The 17278-nt window shown below is 36.6% G+C and overlaps 1 protein-coding gene across 2 annotated transcripts in view; it reads right to left on the reverse strand.

Moving 5' to 3' along the window:
* Nucleotides 1-722: 722 nt before the first annotated feature.
* The window catches only part of LOC105547781 (transmembrane protein 56), an 84054-nt gene continuing 67498 nt past the window's right edge, over nucleotides 723-17278 (reverse strand). For both annotated transcript variants that reach the window (XM_011991485.1, XM_011991484.1), the window contains exon 7: nucleotides 723-6749. In XM_011991485.1, the coding sequence (XP_011846875.1) occupies nucleotides 6431-6749 (319 nt within the window). In that variant the 3' untranslated portion in view covers nucleotides 723-6430. The remainder of the gene's footprint in view (nucleotides 6750-17278) is intronic.

The raw sequence follows: 17278 nt of genomic DNA on the forward strand, positions 1-17278 counted from the left end.
AGAAAAAGACCAGAGGATAGAAGAACAAAACATGGATCATGTTTGAAACGGCCTGAGGTGTGACAGAGACCCCATTTACACTTGCTTCTAGTAGCTCTGAATACTTGTAATATCACCTGTGGCCTATCTCCACTGACAGCTGTGACTGCTATTTTCATTCTGAAATTCAGCTGTTCCTTTGCCAGTCTGGACACAACATTTTAGGCATGTTCTGAAGCATGATTCATGGTACTCTCCATAGGCCAAACCTCTTCAGTATTCTATTTAATTAGTGCTCTGCTTCCTGACCTGCTGGATATTCTCAAACCAAGATGCAGGATTAAGACCACAGGCAATTTGAGAAGGTAGGAATTCCAGCCAAGACATTTGGCAAAAAGCACTAGAGACCACATGAGAGGCCCTAGGGACAAAGGTAAGGAGATTAAAAACACAACTGCCAAAGTTTTACTTAATCTAAAAGAACATATCGATTAGACAGCACCATTCCTTTCATTAACAAGCATGACTAAAATGTTTGCAACTCCTGCTGGTCTGCTACCAAGCTGGGACCTCAGTGGGGAGAAAGGGAGGGAAGGAAATAAGCAAGCTCCACCAGGATCCTGAGGAATAAAAATTTACATTTAGGATTAAGGTGCTAGAAGAGATTATTTGATTTGCAGAATATAATTTTATCATTAATCTATTCATTAATTACTATTAAAGTATACACCTTGCAGACAAACTTTTGCACTAAATAATTGTGATTTTATTTTATTTTTTCCACAAAATACAAAGCTTTGCACCACATTGTGGTAGTGTTCTAGCACAAGAAAATCCCAAGGTTTTCATGGAGGGGAAGGGGAGAGGGGGGTGATTTACAGGGTGTTCATTTTATCATTCTTAAAATGTTAACTAAAAATGTCATGACAAAGTATGTCAACCTTGTATAACATGCAGATTATTGCTTAGAACTTGCATATACTTTAAAATGGCACACATAAAGTACACAAACATTTCAAAATTTTAATGGAAATAACTTAGACATTTATTATCCCTCCAAATAAAACAACCAGGAAACAAAATAAAGAATGCTAAGTTGCTATTTTAAGTACTGATAAGTCCTAGTAACACTGATTCATAAATTATCTAGTCTTACATTTTGTAAATAAAAGTTCTTCAGCCTTATGGAAATAAATTAGAAGGTATGTTCTCAAAATAATATTAAGTATATTTTGACAGACTTCTAAAAATCTTTGACAATTATATATTATACATTCTCAGAAAAAAAGTATATATCTATGTATCTATATATATCACTATAGCTCTATTTACTGCTTTCCAAGTAGCTTTTTCAAATAAAATCTAAAAGTCATTATTATTACAAATTCTAATACCAAAAAATCTCATAACTTATCCTATTTACAAGTTAGTGAGAGTTTATCTACACAAAGTTCCTTAAGTAAAAAGTAGACACAGTCATACCAGAAACAAACCAAACAGGAAACAGAAAAACATAGAGCACATTCTATATACAGCTATACCTTTAGGCTTGTAAAGTAGCAAATAACCCTAATGTACACTTAATTACAGAAAGAATTACATAAAGATATAAAGAAAAAATATACAGAGGATGTTTAACGAGTTTTCAGCCAGAGGTACTGTACTTATAAATCTTTGAGATTTAGAAATATTTCTGGTTTTGGTCTTATGTATAGGGCCTGATGTGTCCACTGCTTAGAGTGAATAAGTGTAAACATTTTCAATGCAAACAAACCAATCTTTAGGAGCTGCTTTCAATTCTTCACTGCTATCCAAAATATATTCCAATAAAGGTATGAATTATTATCAAAACTAGAGCTGGCCTAGTGTGGCCTAGAAAGGGGTAGGGTTCAAGTCCTTGGATGTTGTACTTTGGAAAACACCAAGTAATGCAGTTGCTGGTAAATTTCAAAGAAACATTACCCTAATAGCAAAGTTTTCCCTAATGAGCAGGACTCTAAAATAATTTTGCCACAAGCCAGCACCTACCCTCTCATAACAATTCCTCTGTGCTCCTGTCATGGGGTCTAAAAAGAACATTTAGATAATTTACAAGCCTATAATAAATCTTCAGCTGAAACACATTACAAAGCTCTGTTAAACCAGTTTAAGAAAGAGAGAGATGACAGATGTCTCTTAATAAAACCATAACATTATTAGCTTTGCCTCATGTTTTAAACAGGTATTAAATGCTGAATGGCTTCCTGTAGTCTCTTAATAAGTCATGATTTGTCTGAGTTCCACTTTAACCTTGACAACAATGCTTTTTTTCAATGAGAGAACCTATTTGTAAACTTTTAAATTTGCCATAAGAGACTGGGAAGCTTACAGATACCTGGGGAGGTCTCAAAAGTTGACAGTGAAAGGTGTTAGCATAAAAGAGGGAGATGCTGATGAAGTCATCTGGGGTATCAGGAGAAAGAGATGGAAGGATTCAAAGAGAAAACTTCTAGATCGAGGGAGGACTATCACGGCATTTAAGGGAAAAGCACTCTCAATGCCTCCTCTAACTCCAGATCCTCTAGCTTTTCATTTTCCTATACACCTCACATGTGTTTTGCATCAGAGCTCACTTTCAGTAGCTTTAATGTATTTCAAGGAGCTGTGTTTAAGGTTGGGAAGGTCTATGTGCATCCAGAGACACAGGAAGGGTCTCACTGTATGCCGGCTTGCACCTGAGAAACACTGTGCTACTCTTGATAAATTATCTAAGTTCAACTTCTTATGGAATCCAAACACATAAAAATACACAAACTTTTATGAAGTATTATTGATGATGTCAATACATGAACTATTCCATTTCACCTAATAGACTAAACCACTTAAAGCCATTCAAATGCACATTTATTTAAATGTTAGGAATTAAGAGCAGCCTAGAAACAGAAAACGTGTTCAAATATTTATTTTAACAGCATCTTTTGGAACATGTTTATTTCCCTTAAAAAATGACACAGACAAAACATGTACACTGTAACAACACTTTCCCCTCTGTTTCTCCAGAAGAAAAATGTTTCTGCATGCCTGATAACAGATGGTGCAACCAATAGTAAACCTGGCTCTCAACACCAGTGAAGAACCATTCTCCAAATGCCCAGTGTGCCTCAGAGGAAGTATACAATTTAGAAGTTGACCCTGTAGCAAAAATTTTGAGTCAAATTATTAAAATTTAGAAAAGAAACTGGATTCAAATACTTACAAACTAGGCAGTTTTTAAAACTAGACCTTTAAGACAGTCCTGGGTCATCCATAATATATGAGAGTCACTCTTAGGGGTGGTAACAACATAACTATTATTTCACTTAACATAAGGCTAATCCATGAAATAACAAAATCAAACAGTTGGGATAAAAATTTAATTCAACTTACTGTAGGGTATCAACACATATTTGAGCAGAAGTTAATTTCTTTGCACTCATATATAACTTCATTTTGAGTTTTACATAAATGCAAATAATCCTTTAAAAGACTTTAGACCTAAGAAGGCAAACTTCGTAAGTTAAAGCTCATAATTTTCAAATTTTCACAAATAAAAATTTAATGCAGGATCTATGATCTTGCATGCTATTAGTTGGTTTTCATTCATTGTTAAGTTTCACAAGAACTTTTATTGTCTAGGATACTACACATTCAAAAAACATCTTTATAATTACAGGTTGTCATTTTTTTCTACAAAAATAGAATTGCTCAAAAATTTTTATCAATTTGCTTTTATTTTTCTATAAATATTTTAATAGAGTTGTTAAATATCAGAATGCCTGATAGAATCATTTAATCTGTGTAGTCAAAATACTGAATATTTAAAATGTCTAGCAAACGTTTTTCATTTAATAAATGAAAAATTCATCGTGTAGTAAATGATACGTTCCATCTTCATTTGTATTTTAGGTAGGTGAATACAATCATAGAACAGCAAAGTGTACCTCCTGCAAAGGTCAGACTTAAAGTAGCAGGGCAGTTTCTAGTGGCACTTCCATTCCATGTCTGTTGTATGAGGAAATATGTAGAAGCTACTTTAGGGTATTTAATCTGGATGTTGAATTAACTGTCATGCAGCCAGCATAAGATAAGGATTGCTGAATAAGGGAATCACAAACTTTAGTTCAAAATTTTGATATTTTAAATATACTTATTTAGTGAGTGGCTATACCAGTGAAGGGTAACATTAATGAAAGTAAGAATGAAGTTTTAAGCATGGAATAGTAACTATAAAAACAAACTGCTACACAGAGACTCACTAATATTATAGCTTTATACTCTCTTCATTTTGATAGTGGGTTTAAAATCTGTGTTCAGAACTAGAGAAATATCCAGAGTCAAAAAATATTTATCTCAAGGTATCTTTCTAAAAGAAATAATTTCCAAAATATTTTTATTATGTAAATTTTTTAAAGCCACTTTTCCTGCAAAAAGGTAAGAACAAGATAAAATCACTTGCTTTCCTACCCGCCTCTAGTTAACCAGTACATATTTAAGCACCTATGGTGTTGACAGCATTAAATTTAGCAACAAATTATCAGTGTAATATTAGCTGCTTTAAAAATAACTATTATTTTACATTAATTCTTTCAAAAATAAATGTACCTAGTATAAGTCAATCAATTTCATTTTATCACTTAGTTATTGACTGAGATTTCAATCTTCTTTAAATGTTCTAAAACTTATCAGGCTCTATCTGCATTGAATAATCAAATCAAATCAAAAGTCTTGATTATATTCAGCTAGCATGAACAATGAAAGTGAGTCAGACATTCTCCTTCAAACCACGAAACTGAATGGATTACATCTTTTGGCATGAGTTCAATTAATTTCAAGTATTCATCACTGGTAGAATTAAATTTCTTCCTTTCTCAGGTAAGAATAATCATTAAGCTCAAGTGCTTAAAAAATAAATAAAGGCAATAATAGATAAATATATAATTCTATATTTGGATTGCAAGAATCAAAGTAAAAGCAAAACACATACACACACAACCACAGTCACCAGTCATCTATCTTCATATAATCAGACAATAATTTTGATGATAGAATACTTGGATTAAATTACCTTCTTTTTTTTCTGTGCTTTAAGATAGAAATTCAAAGCATTAAAATGCTGACTAAGTAAGCACGGGTATGAATTGTGAGTAAAATATGAACACTGATTTTTTGTAATAGTTTGGGTCTCATCAAGAAGAGGCCTACTTCAGGAGCATAATAAATACATATTGCATAAGACTTTGGTACTGATGGTGCTGGGTTCAGAACTCAGGGAAGATTTTGCAAACAGAAAATATTTTTCACAGAAAAAATGCAAGGAAAGCAGATAGGGATAATAAAGCTTTTTTTCTTAATGATTCCTCCTATTAGTCTAAATAGTCCTCTATCGACATGCATTTTTAGAAGAAGAAATTCATCTCTTAAGGAGGTCTATAATCTGTCTTAAGCCTTACTATAAAATAAAAAAGCAATAATTTGATAAATGCTAAAATAGAAATAAGACAGTGATATTTGAGAAATCTTAAAATGTGGGGCATATTCTCCATGACTAAACTAATTAAATATTCCGAAAGTGGTAAAATATTTCATCATTAATAGGTGATTGCATGTCTAAAATAAAAAATGTTACTTCTGAATAGCCTGAGAAAGAGAACATGCCAACAATTTAGAGATTAAACCCTACACAAGTGTTGACAGCCATAGTAAGAAAAGAGTGCATACAACAAATGTTAAGAGCTATTTACAGATTTAAAAGCAGTTCCCATTCTTTCAGCAAAATTGGTGACATAAAACCATTTGTACCAGATTATCATAGTCATCTTTCACAGAGAAAAATACTAATGCAGTTAAGAGATTTCTCAAAAGATTCACCATTATATTGATCATTTTTATTTAAACCTTTAAGATTTTTATCCATGCTTATAAATAAGGCAAAAGAAAGGCAGAAAAGACATCTTGGGATGAAAACTTAATTTTAATTTTACTTTTTTTTTTTTTTTTTTTTGAGACAGAGTCTTGCTATGTCACTCAGGCTGGAGTGCAGTGGCACAATCTCGGCTCACTGCAACCTCCATCTCCCAGGTTCAAGCGATTCTCCTGCCTCAGCCTCCCAAGTAGCTAGGATTACAGGCGCCAACCACCACGCCCAGCTAATTTTTTTGTGTTTTTAGTAAAGATGGGGTTTCACCATGTTGGCCAAGCTAGTCTCGAACTCCTGACCTCAGTGATCCACCCACCTTGGCCTCCCAAAGTGCTGGGATTACAGGCATGAGCCACAGTGCCCGGCCTTCTCTTTTCTAAAGGTTAAAAAAAATGACACTGAAATCCTGAATAACAATTATAATTAATAAAGATACACAAGAACATGCCAAGAATTCACCCTATCAGCAGATATAATACTGGATAGTAACGAAGTTTGCTTATCGGTAGCACTCCTTTAATCAAGTTTTCCATTCTGAAGACTATTTTTGGCTTTCTCTTGTTTGATGTGAGAGATGACTTTGATGCAACCTTTTGAAATTTTGATCATCCACATGACATTCATCACATCCAAAACAACACAACTAATGACCCAGGATAACTGGACTAAAACTCCAAGCCTTTTGTAGGGTTCTGTTCCATACACGGAATACATGAAGCCATAATGAGGAAGCATTGAGGCAATCCGCACGATGAAGAATACTACTGTCATGAGTATTCCATTGATAACGATAGCTTTAGAAAACTTGGGATACTTCAGAGCTTCAAAGAACCACCTGAAAAATGAATTAAAGAAACATCACATTTACACTGCCTCTCTGAGGATTTAACCATTTTTATTTTAGTTTTTAAAATTTAAAATTCAGTGAAGGAGGAGCAAAGGGCCTAGAATAGCATACACAATGCTGAAAAAGAAAAAAGTTGGAGGACTCACACTACCCATTTCCAAGACTTACTATAAAGCGACAGTAATCAAGTCAGCATGGTGTTGGTGAAAGAATCAATAAACCAATGGAAGAGAAAAGAGAGCTCAGAAATAGACCCACACAAATATACTCAACTGATTTTTGACAAAAGCATAAAGGTAATTCAGGGAGGAAGAAAGTCTTTTCAACAAGCTGTGCAAAATTGTATATCCACATGGAGAAAAATGAAGTTAAACAGAGATCTCACACCTTCCACAAAAATTAACTCAAAATGGATCAAAGACCTAAATGTAAAATGCAAAACTATAAAACTTCCGTAAGAAAACGGGAAAAAACCTGCATGATCTTGCATTTGGTGGTGATATTTTAGATACAACACCAAACGCATCATCCATGGAAGAAAAAGTTGGTAAGTTGGACTTCATTAAAATTAAAACTTGCTCTGTGAAAGACACTGTTAAAGGAAAGACAACCACACACTAGGAAAACATATTTAAAATATACATGTATGATAAAGTACATGTATACAAAGTACACAAAGAATTCTTAAAAGTCAACGATAAGAAACAACCCAATTAAAACACTGGTAAAAGAGCGTAACAAACATCTCATCAGAAAATATATACAGATGAAAAATAAGCGTATAAAAAGATGTTCACTATTGTCATTAGAAAGTGCAAATTTCAGTGGCTCACACCTGTAATCCCAGCACTTTGGGAGGCCGAGGCGGGTGGATCACCTGAGGTCAGGGGTTTGAAACCATCATGGTCAGTTGGGTGCAGTGGCTCACGCCTGTAATCCCAGCACTTTGGGAGGCTGAAGCAGGTGGATCATCAGGTCAGGAGTTCAAGACCAGCCTGGCCAAGATGGTGAAACCCCGTCTCTACTAAAAATACAAAAATTAGCCAGGCATGGTGGCAGGCACCTGTAATCCCAGCTACTCAGAGGCTGAGGCAGAGAACTGCTTGAACCCAGGAGGCAGAGGTTGCAATGAGCCAAGATCACACCACTGCACTCCAGCCTGGGCGACAGAGCGAGACTCCATCTAAAAAAAAAAAAAAAAAAAAAAGAAAAGAAAAGAAACCAGTGTGGCCAAAATGGCGAAACCCCATCTCTACTAAAAATACAAAATTAGCTGGGTGTGGTGGCGCATGTCTGTAATTCCAGATACTTGAGAGGCTGAGGCAGGAGAATCTCTTGAACCTGGGAGGCAGAGGTTGCAGTGAGCTGAAATCGTGCCATTGCACTCCAGCCTGGGCAACAAGAGTGAGACTCCATCTCAAGATGAGAGAGAGAAAGAAAGGAAAGAAAGAAAGGAGTGGAGTGGAGGGGAGTGGAGGGGAGGGAAGGGAAGGAAGAAAGGAAAGAAAGAAAGAAAGAGCAAATTTTAGCAACAAGATACTATACTATACACCTATTAAAATAGCTAAAATCCCAAAAAATGGACAATAACAATTGCTGGCAAGGGTGTGGAACAAGAAGAACACTCACTCATTGCTGCTAGGAATGCAAAATGGTACAACCACTTTAGAAGACAGTTTAGCAGGCATAAAACTAAACATATTCATAGTACACAAACCAGCAATCACATTCCTAGGTATTTTTCCACTGATTAAAAGATGTATATCCACACAAAAGCTGCATACATGTTTACACCAGCTTTATTCATAACTGCCAACAACTACAAGCCATCAAGATGGACAAACATTGTAGTATATCCATACAGTGGAATACTACTTAGCAATACAAATAAACTATCAATTCATATAACAGCAAGAATGAATCTAAAGTGCTAAGTAAATGAAACCATTCTGAAAATCCTGTATACTGTATGATTCCCTTTGTAGACATTCTAGAAAAAGCAAAAGTATCAAGAAAGAAAACAGAGCAGTGGTTTCCAGTGTTTCGGAAAGAGTAGAAGGGGACTGAGTAGGTAAAATAAGGGATATTTTAGGGTGGTGAAACTGTTATGCATAACACTATAGTGTTGGATACATGACATTATGCACTTACCAAAACCCACAGAAGTGCACTAAAAGTGAACCTGATGTATGCAAAATTTTAAACAATCAGGAGATTGGGGGATGCCAGGATGCAATGCAAACAGTGACAAATGAATCTTAACTGTTACAAATGTATGATATAACATCCCTGAAAGGACTAAGGTAGAAAGAGGTGCTGACCTAAGTGACTTCAAAGATGAATGGAGACAATAAGACAAAGGCAAAAGAAACTGTGTACAGGCAATGTACTCTAGCTCATGGCAAAAATGGTTGACAATTCTGAAACCATTATACATGTATATCAGGACTGAACAAATAAATAGATTTGTTTGATGAAAAATAGTGGGAACCAGGTTTCTCATTGTTGGAGTGAAAAGTTTCAGACAAGCAAGAAGAGGCTAGATTTTTGGCATGAGATACTGGATTAGATTTGGAAACAGTGAGCTATTTTAGCTTGATATAGCTATAAATGCATACATACAGAAATAATTATAGATACACGTATACACACAGGTCAGCATATTTCCAGGTTCTGTCAGCTAGGAGCCCATAGAAACCATGATGCCTCAGTAACAGTAAGCACACATGGCATCCACATGTTGGCTTCTAATACCACTCTCCATGAGAGAAACTAGGGCTCCTTGAGAAATACCTGATTTGAGGGCTGGGAACACAGAATACACAATATACAATATGAACCTGTTAGAGTATCATTTAGGGCCAGAGAGCAAGAAAGTGCTCAAAAAACAAAATGATGTATCTTTATGTCAAAGGAACACAGAAACCAACCAAATGAGCTCTCCAAGTCCAAAACTCACAATATGAGCAACAAAATAAATAATGTTGTACTGGATTATAACCTAAAGTATAAATATCCAGAAATCAATATTGATATAAATGAATAGGGGAGAAGAAACAAATCTGTTCTGAATAACTGCAAATAATTTATGTAGAAAACACACCTTCAATGAGGTAAAGCATAAACCCCTACTCTTCAAGTGTGGGCTGTGTATAGTGTAATGTATTGAACTGTTTCCCACTAAATTCTTATGTTGAAGCCCTAAAGCCCCCAAAGTGACTGTATTTTGAGATAGGTCCTTTAAGAAGGCAATTAAGGTTAAATAAAGTCACAAGGGTCAGGCCCCAATCCAATAGGACCAGTGCCCTTAAAAGAAGAGAGAGACCAAAGTTCTCCCTCTCTCCCTCCATGCACACACAGTGAAGAGGCCATGTGAGGACACAGAGAGAAGTTGCCTTCTGCAAGAAAAGGAGAGGCGCCTCACCAGGAACCAACCCTGCAGGCACCTTGATCCTGGACTTCCAGCTTCCAACACTGTGCAAAAACACATTTCTGTTAAGTCACCCAGACTGTGGCATTTTTTATGGCAGCCCCAGCAAAGTAATACACAGAGTGACTTCCTTCCAAAGTGTACAGTATAGAAGGGGTAGGGGAAGGGCAGGTGTAAGGAATAACTTTAAAATGGAGAAACCGGACAAACACTACCTCAGGTGAACAAGCTTGACATCAACAATGATTAAATCATGTTCACAGCATGCAGTCCTAATATATGTGATGAGAATGGCACTGTCCCTCGGTGGTCTTCCTCCCCAAACCCCACAGCCCCAGTGTAATCACGAGAAAAACATCAGACAAACCCAAATTGAGGGACAGTCTCCATGCTTTCACTTCCTTTCCTACCTAATCCAAACTCCAAGTTAACTTCAGAACACACATCAGCACACCTGATCAGTACTCCTCAAAACCATCAAGGTCACCAAAGACAGGGGACATCTGAGAAACGATCACAGTCAACAGTAGCCTAAGCAGACATGAAACTAAATGTAGTGTGGCATTCTGGAAGGGATCCTGGGACAAAAAGGGGCACTGGGCAAAAACGAAAGAAATCCACACAAAGTATGGACTTCAGTTAACAATAAGATATTCACGTTGGTTCGCTAACTGTAACAACTGCACCCTACTGATCTATGATGCTAACAATAGGGAAAGCAGGGTATGGGGTACATGGGGACCCTCTGTATCAGCCTTCTGATTTTTCTGTAAATATAAAACTATTCTAAAGATAAAAAGTTTTTTAAAAAGTTCAGCAAACGTTCGCTCTATTCCACTTTTACCTTCTTAAAAAAACTGCCTTGCCTAATTTTACATCATTTTAGAAATCAAATTGCAAAAGCAGTAAAACATCCATGTATCTTAATATTCAATTTAACTGAATTAGTCATGATTAAGCTAAAATTGTTCAACATAAGAAACTAAAAATTAATAGTTAAAAAGCCTGAAAATATTTTGAGTGATTAAAATATCAAATAATTTATATAGGATAAGAGATGTATTATGTTTTATAAGTTTATGTAGGATAAAAGAGCTAAATTATCCAAGACAATTAAGAGAGACTATTTAGATAGCAATGGCTAAATTAATGAAATAATATTGCAAACAGGAAAACCACCACTAAAGCAATGACATCCACATTATAATCCAGGTCTCTGATCCTCCAGCCTTCTCTTCTCCAAAGACCTCCCTTCTCCTTCAGCCATTCATTTCTTTGACTACATGGCAGCCTTGGAATTACTCAAGAAATATTATACCTCAACGAACCCATTCCTCTCTAATCATAAGCCTTCCATATGTCTCTTTACCCAATCTCACCTAAACTACTTCTTTGACCTTCAAATCCTCAAATCCCTATCAGCCTCCATACTTTCACTTCCTTTCCTACCTAATCCAAACTCCAAGTTAACTTCAGAACACACATCAGCACCCTCCGTTCTCTTGCCACTTAATCTATCTCACCCACTCTGCTGATCTCCAGTGTTTCATCAAGCCAGCTTTCCTTAGGCAATACAGAATGATGTGAAGAGTACGTAGGGTGCTCTGCAGTCAGGCTGCCTGGGTTGAAAGCCTGGTTCTGCCATGGAGTAACTGTGTGGTCTTAGCTCTCTCTGCTATTGACCTCTATGTTTGTTTTCTCTCTATAAATGAAGATAAATGATAGTACCTCCTTTGTACTATGAAGCTGCCATGACACAGAGTAAGAACTCCCCCATACTGTAAATTCAATAAATATAATTACCCACCAATCTTGACATATTAAGATAAATGGCACAAATATAATTTTAAAAGATTTGAACTTCAGCAGAATTCTCAAATTGGCTTGACAATCCTTTAACTCCATAGTTCCCATATAGTTGCTTCCAAACATGTCCTGCCATTCAAGTCAATTCCCTTCCTCATTCACTTTTGTCTCTCAATCTCATCAGAGTATCTGGTTCCTTCTATTACTGAGATATAGTTAATTCTTGAGCAATGCCAGGGTTAGGGGTGCTGACTTCCCACGCAGTTGAAAATTCCTTGACTTTTGACTTGCTCACATTTATCTACTAGTAGCTGATTGTTGACCAGAAGCCTTACCAATAACATAAAAGTCAATTAACATTATTTTATGTTATTTGCATCATATACTATATTCTTACAATACAGTAAGCTAGAGAAAAACATTATTTTCTATAGAAAAGAAAATCATAAAGAAAAGAAAATATATGTACTATTAAGTGAAAGTGGATCTTTGTAAAGGTCTTCACTCTTGTCGTCTTCACGTTAACTAGCCTTGAGTAAGAGGAGGAGTTGGTCCTGCTGTCACAGGGGTGGCAGGGTGGAAGAGGTGAAGAAGTTGGAGGAAAGGCAGGCACACTTAGTGCAAATTTTATTGAAAAAACTCCATGTGTCAGTGGACTCATACAGTTCAAACCCATGTTGTTCGGGAGTCAACTGCATTAGAGTCCATCAACCATGAATTCCTTCCACTCTGACCCCAAGATCTCAAAAATTCTTCTCAGGCCCCTTTACCTTTCAACTCACAGAAGAGTCCTCACCTTCTAGGATTTACTCAATGAACTACCCTGTTTTCCCTTGCTCTATCAAGTTCCCCTTCTATAAATTGATTCTTTCTTCTTTTACCAACATGCTCAATTCCTCCTAATCCAAAAACCTCCCCTCCACTGCTTCTCTTCTCTGCCAATTTTTTGAAAGGGAAGTCAGACATATTCACAGACATTCTTACTCCACTCCCAAACCCAATATGATATGACTGCAACTCTGCAAAAGAAAGTGGTCACCCATAGCTTCCCCATAACCATAGTGTTAGCTTCTGCCAGTTTTTCCATCTAACCAGTGCCTGGTCTTTAAACCAGTTTCTTTCAAAGGAAAGACCCTAAATATCAGTTCAAGGTGAAATAATATTTACATAACTGTCCTCCTTACCTTCCTCTTCCATGGCAGAAAGATCACTTATTTTGTTGGAATCCACCTCTTCTTACCTAATTAGAACATTCTTTCATTCTAGCAAATAAAGACTAACAGTTTGTGAAAGTCAGTACTGAATCTGAGAAGAAAGAGGGGAAGGGAGGAAAACACGCATGTGGGAAGGAAGGAAAGAAGGAGAACAACACTTTCTTTTACCCACCATTTACTGTTATTACTAAAACAGGCATAAAAGACAGCAAAATGTATGTATTTATTAATACAATCCTCCCTTGACTCCAGAGAGGAAATCCTAACTTTGGTCATTTAGCAATTATTCCTCCTCCTACCCTTCTAAAGGAACTTGAACCTTCCCATTAAGTTTACTGGGAGTTAACTGTGTGGAGGTATTGCACTCCCTAAAAATTGTGTAAAAACTAGAAAAAGTGTAAAAACTAGGAATTATTTGCTCTAATTCACATTTGGAAAGAGGATGGAGGGCTATCTGCAGGTATAGAACAAAAAGTGAGGAAAGAGGACAGGGGCAAATAATTGATCCTTGATGGCACTGGTTTGCTGAGTTTTAAAGGACTTGAGAGTCAGAAGTTTGAGAGAGCCTTGGGAAAGCTGTGGGGTCGAGATATTGTGAGTCCAAGAGGAATGAAGAGAATTTTAAGAAGTGCTGTTGTGAGTAACAAACTGGATCTTTGTTGACATCCTTGGAAAAACTCCAATAAGGATTTGGATGCTGTACTGTTTCCGGAACTCTGCGAAGGGACTGGGCTGTGAGCTGACTCTACTTACATCTTAGTTGCAAATGTAATTTCTTCAGGCATGTAAACATTTGTATTTAATATTTAATAAATATTAACCCGGGAAGGTTAGGAATTTAAGAACTGAATTTTAGACAAGTTTCCCTCCAGCTCCATATTATGTTGGTTCCCCTACTACTCCTAAATCATTCCTTCATTATGTCTACTTTTCTTTCTCTGATTTTCCAATCTTGTTTTTTTGTTTTGTTTTTGTTTTTTGTTATTTTTTTTTTGTCGATTTTTGAAACGGAGTCTCGCTCTGTCACCAGCTGGAGTGCAGTGGTGCGATCTTGGCTCACTGCAACCTCCGCCTCCCAGGTTCAAGCAATTCTCCTGTCTCAGTCTCCTGAGTAGCTGGGACTACAGGTGCCCGCCACCACACCCAGCTAATTTTTTTTTTTTTTTTTTTTTGTACTTTTAGTAGAGACAGGGTTTCACCATGTTGGCCAGGATGGTCTCGATCTCCTGATCTCATGATCCACTTGCCTCGGCCTCCCAAAGTGCTGGGATTACAGGCGTGAGCCACCATGCCTGGCAATCTTAAACATTTAACGCTAATCTTCTAAATACCATCTTTTCTCACAGGTTAAAATATCACCTTATTCTGATCATCCCAACATTCCTCTCTCGAGCTCTCACTAAATTTCCACTCAGAGGCTGTGTTTGTCCTCTTATCCAATATCTTCGAACTAAATTCGTCATCTTCCCTCCAAGTCTTCCTAATTCTCTATCACTTTTGATGGGCACATTTCTCTGGGTCCAATATAGGATTTGTCTTAAGCTTGTCTGTATTCTCTAATTTATCCATTCATTGCCAATTTCATTTTATTTCTTCAAAATCTCTATTTTGTCATCTCTCTAGTCCCACAGCTTAATATGGACTCTTATTTACTTTCTGAACTAATGAAATTATACTGTTCATTCACACAACTAAGAACTGGATAACCTAACCCAAACTTTTGTCTCCAGTGTTACAATCTATCCTACAAATATCAAAAGTTATAACCACTCAGTGCTCTTTCCAGAATGTCTTTCTCCACTATAATCTCACTGTCCACTGGGTCAAGTTCAATCAGCTCTCCCAGATACTCAATATCCTCTACGTCTATCCACCCTCCTCCTAACACATACTCTTTGATCCTACCAGTCACTTTCTCTTTCCCATAGCATGTTTATTTCACTTTTCAAAATCCTATGTTCATTCTTTCCTTCTTGAATGAAGGCCCTTCCCTCTCTATCCACTTCTTTAAAAAAAAAAGTCCTAAAACATTTAAGCGTGTATGCCACGTTCTCTGTGAAGCCTTACATGACAAATATCAATCAATGATAGGTCCTCTAATGTAGTTTATGTACCCCTGAGTCCTTTTTGGGAGGTCTTCTGGATAAAATTATTTTAATAATAGTATTAAAACATTATTTGCCTTTTTCATTGTGTTGACTTCTATACTGATAGTACAAAGCGCTAGTAAATAAAATTGCTGGCATCTTAGCACAAATAAAGAAACGGTATTAATGGCCACTGTATCCTTTCCCACCACACGCTTGCTTGCAGTTAAAAACAAAACCAGAGGCCAGGCGCGGTGGTTCTAGCCTGTAATCCTAGCACTTTGGGAGGCCAAGACGGGCAGATCATGAGGTCAGGAGATCGAGACCATCCTGGCTAACACGGTGAAACCCCGTCTCTACTAAAAAAAATACAAAAAACTAGCCGGGCGAGGTGGCAGGCGTCTGTAGTCCCAGCTACTCGGGAGGCTGAGGCAGGAGAATGGCGTGAACCTGGGAGGCGGAGCTTGCAGTGAGCTGAGACCCGGCCACTGCACTCCAGCCTGGGCAACAGAGCGAGACTCCATCTCAAAATAAAAAAAAACAAAAAAAACAAACAAAAAAAAACCACCAGAAAAAAGAAAAGTTTCAGTTAGAAATGCCCTTAATGAAGCAGTAAGAATTATTTATTATTTTTATTAAATGACCTCTGAGTATGTGTCTTTTTAATATTCCATATAATAAAATGGGAAGTACACATAAGGCATTTCCGCTGCAAAGTAAAATGGTTGTCTTGAGGAAAAACCCTCAAGTGATAGTTTGAAATGTAAACTAAACTACCAGGTTCTTCCACAGAATGCCATTTTTACTTGGAAAAAAAAAAAAAAAACAATAAACTATGATTGCTTGAGCCATCTGGCAGGCACTCTCTCAAAAATAAAAAAATAATGGGCTTGTCACATAAAGAAAAGCAACTGACAGTTTTGATGCCAACAACAAAATTTGAACTTTCAAAGGAAAATCAGAATATTAGAAAATTTGTATCTGCAACTGTGAGCTTGACAGCCTCTCAATACTTAAAGACTTTTCTAATGAGATCTGTGGTGATATTTTAAATGTCATCTAATAAATGTTCAACACTTAGAAGACCTACATAACTCAATGAGCCAATATTTTCCCAATGACCAAGACATGATGAATCAAAATTATGCATATGTAAAAGATTGAAGGCCTGCCAGGTGCGGTGGCTCACACCTGTAATCCCAGCACTTTGGGAGGCTGAGGCGGGTGGATCATGAAGTCAGGAGTTGAAGACCAGCCTGGCCAACACATTGAAACCCCGTCACTACTAAAAATACAAAAAATTAGCCAGGCATGGTGGCGGGTGCCTGTAATCCCAGATACTCAGGAGGCTGAGGCAGAAGAATTGCTTGAACCTGGGAGGCAGAGGTTGCAGTGAGCCGAGATCGCGCCATTGCACTCCAGCCTAGGTGACAATGTGAGACTCCATCTCAAAAAAAAAAAGAAAGAAAGGGAAAAAAAAAGGTTAAAGCTGAAGAAAGCCCAATGAATTTGATTATAGCAGAGTATGAAAAGTTCATTGATATGGTTTCAGATTTCACATTTACTTACCCTTTAAGAAACTACCTCTTGGTATATTTTGATGACATATTAAGGAATATCCACAATTATTAGTATTTGAAAAGACCACTAAAATACTTTTTTTCTATTGCATAATTAACTCTGAGAGTCCAGATATTTTTCATATGCTTTAAACACTACATATCACAACAGACTGAAAACAGAAGCCAATCTGAGAATCCAGCTGAATTCTATCATTCCAGATAGGAAGAGATTTGCAAAAATGTAAAACAATGACACTGTTCCTACTAAAATGGTTTTTTGTTTTTGTTGTTTTGGCAATGCAGTTATTTTTCACACACACACACACACAAATATTGTGTTAACATGGAAGATTATTGTTAATATTCAATGAGTTAATAATTTTGGGGTTTTTTTTTTTTTTTTTTTTTTTGAGACAGA

The sequence above is a fragment of the Mandrillus leucophaeus genome, unplaced genomic scaffold, assembly GCF_000951045.1.
Source record: "Mandrillus leucophaeus isolate KB7577 unplaced genomic scaffold, Mleu.le_1.0 Scaffold397, whole genome shotgun sequence".
NCBI classification, from domain to species: Eukaryota; Metazoa; Chordata; class Mammalia; order Primates; family Cercopithecidae; genus Mandrillus; species Mandrillus leucophaeus.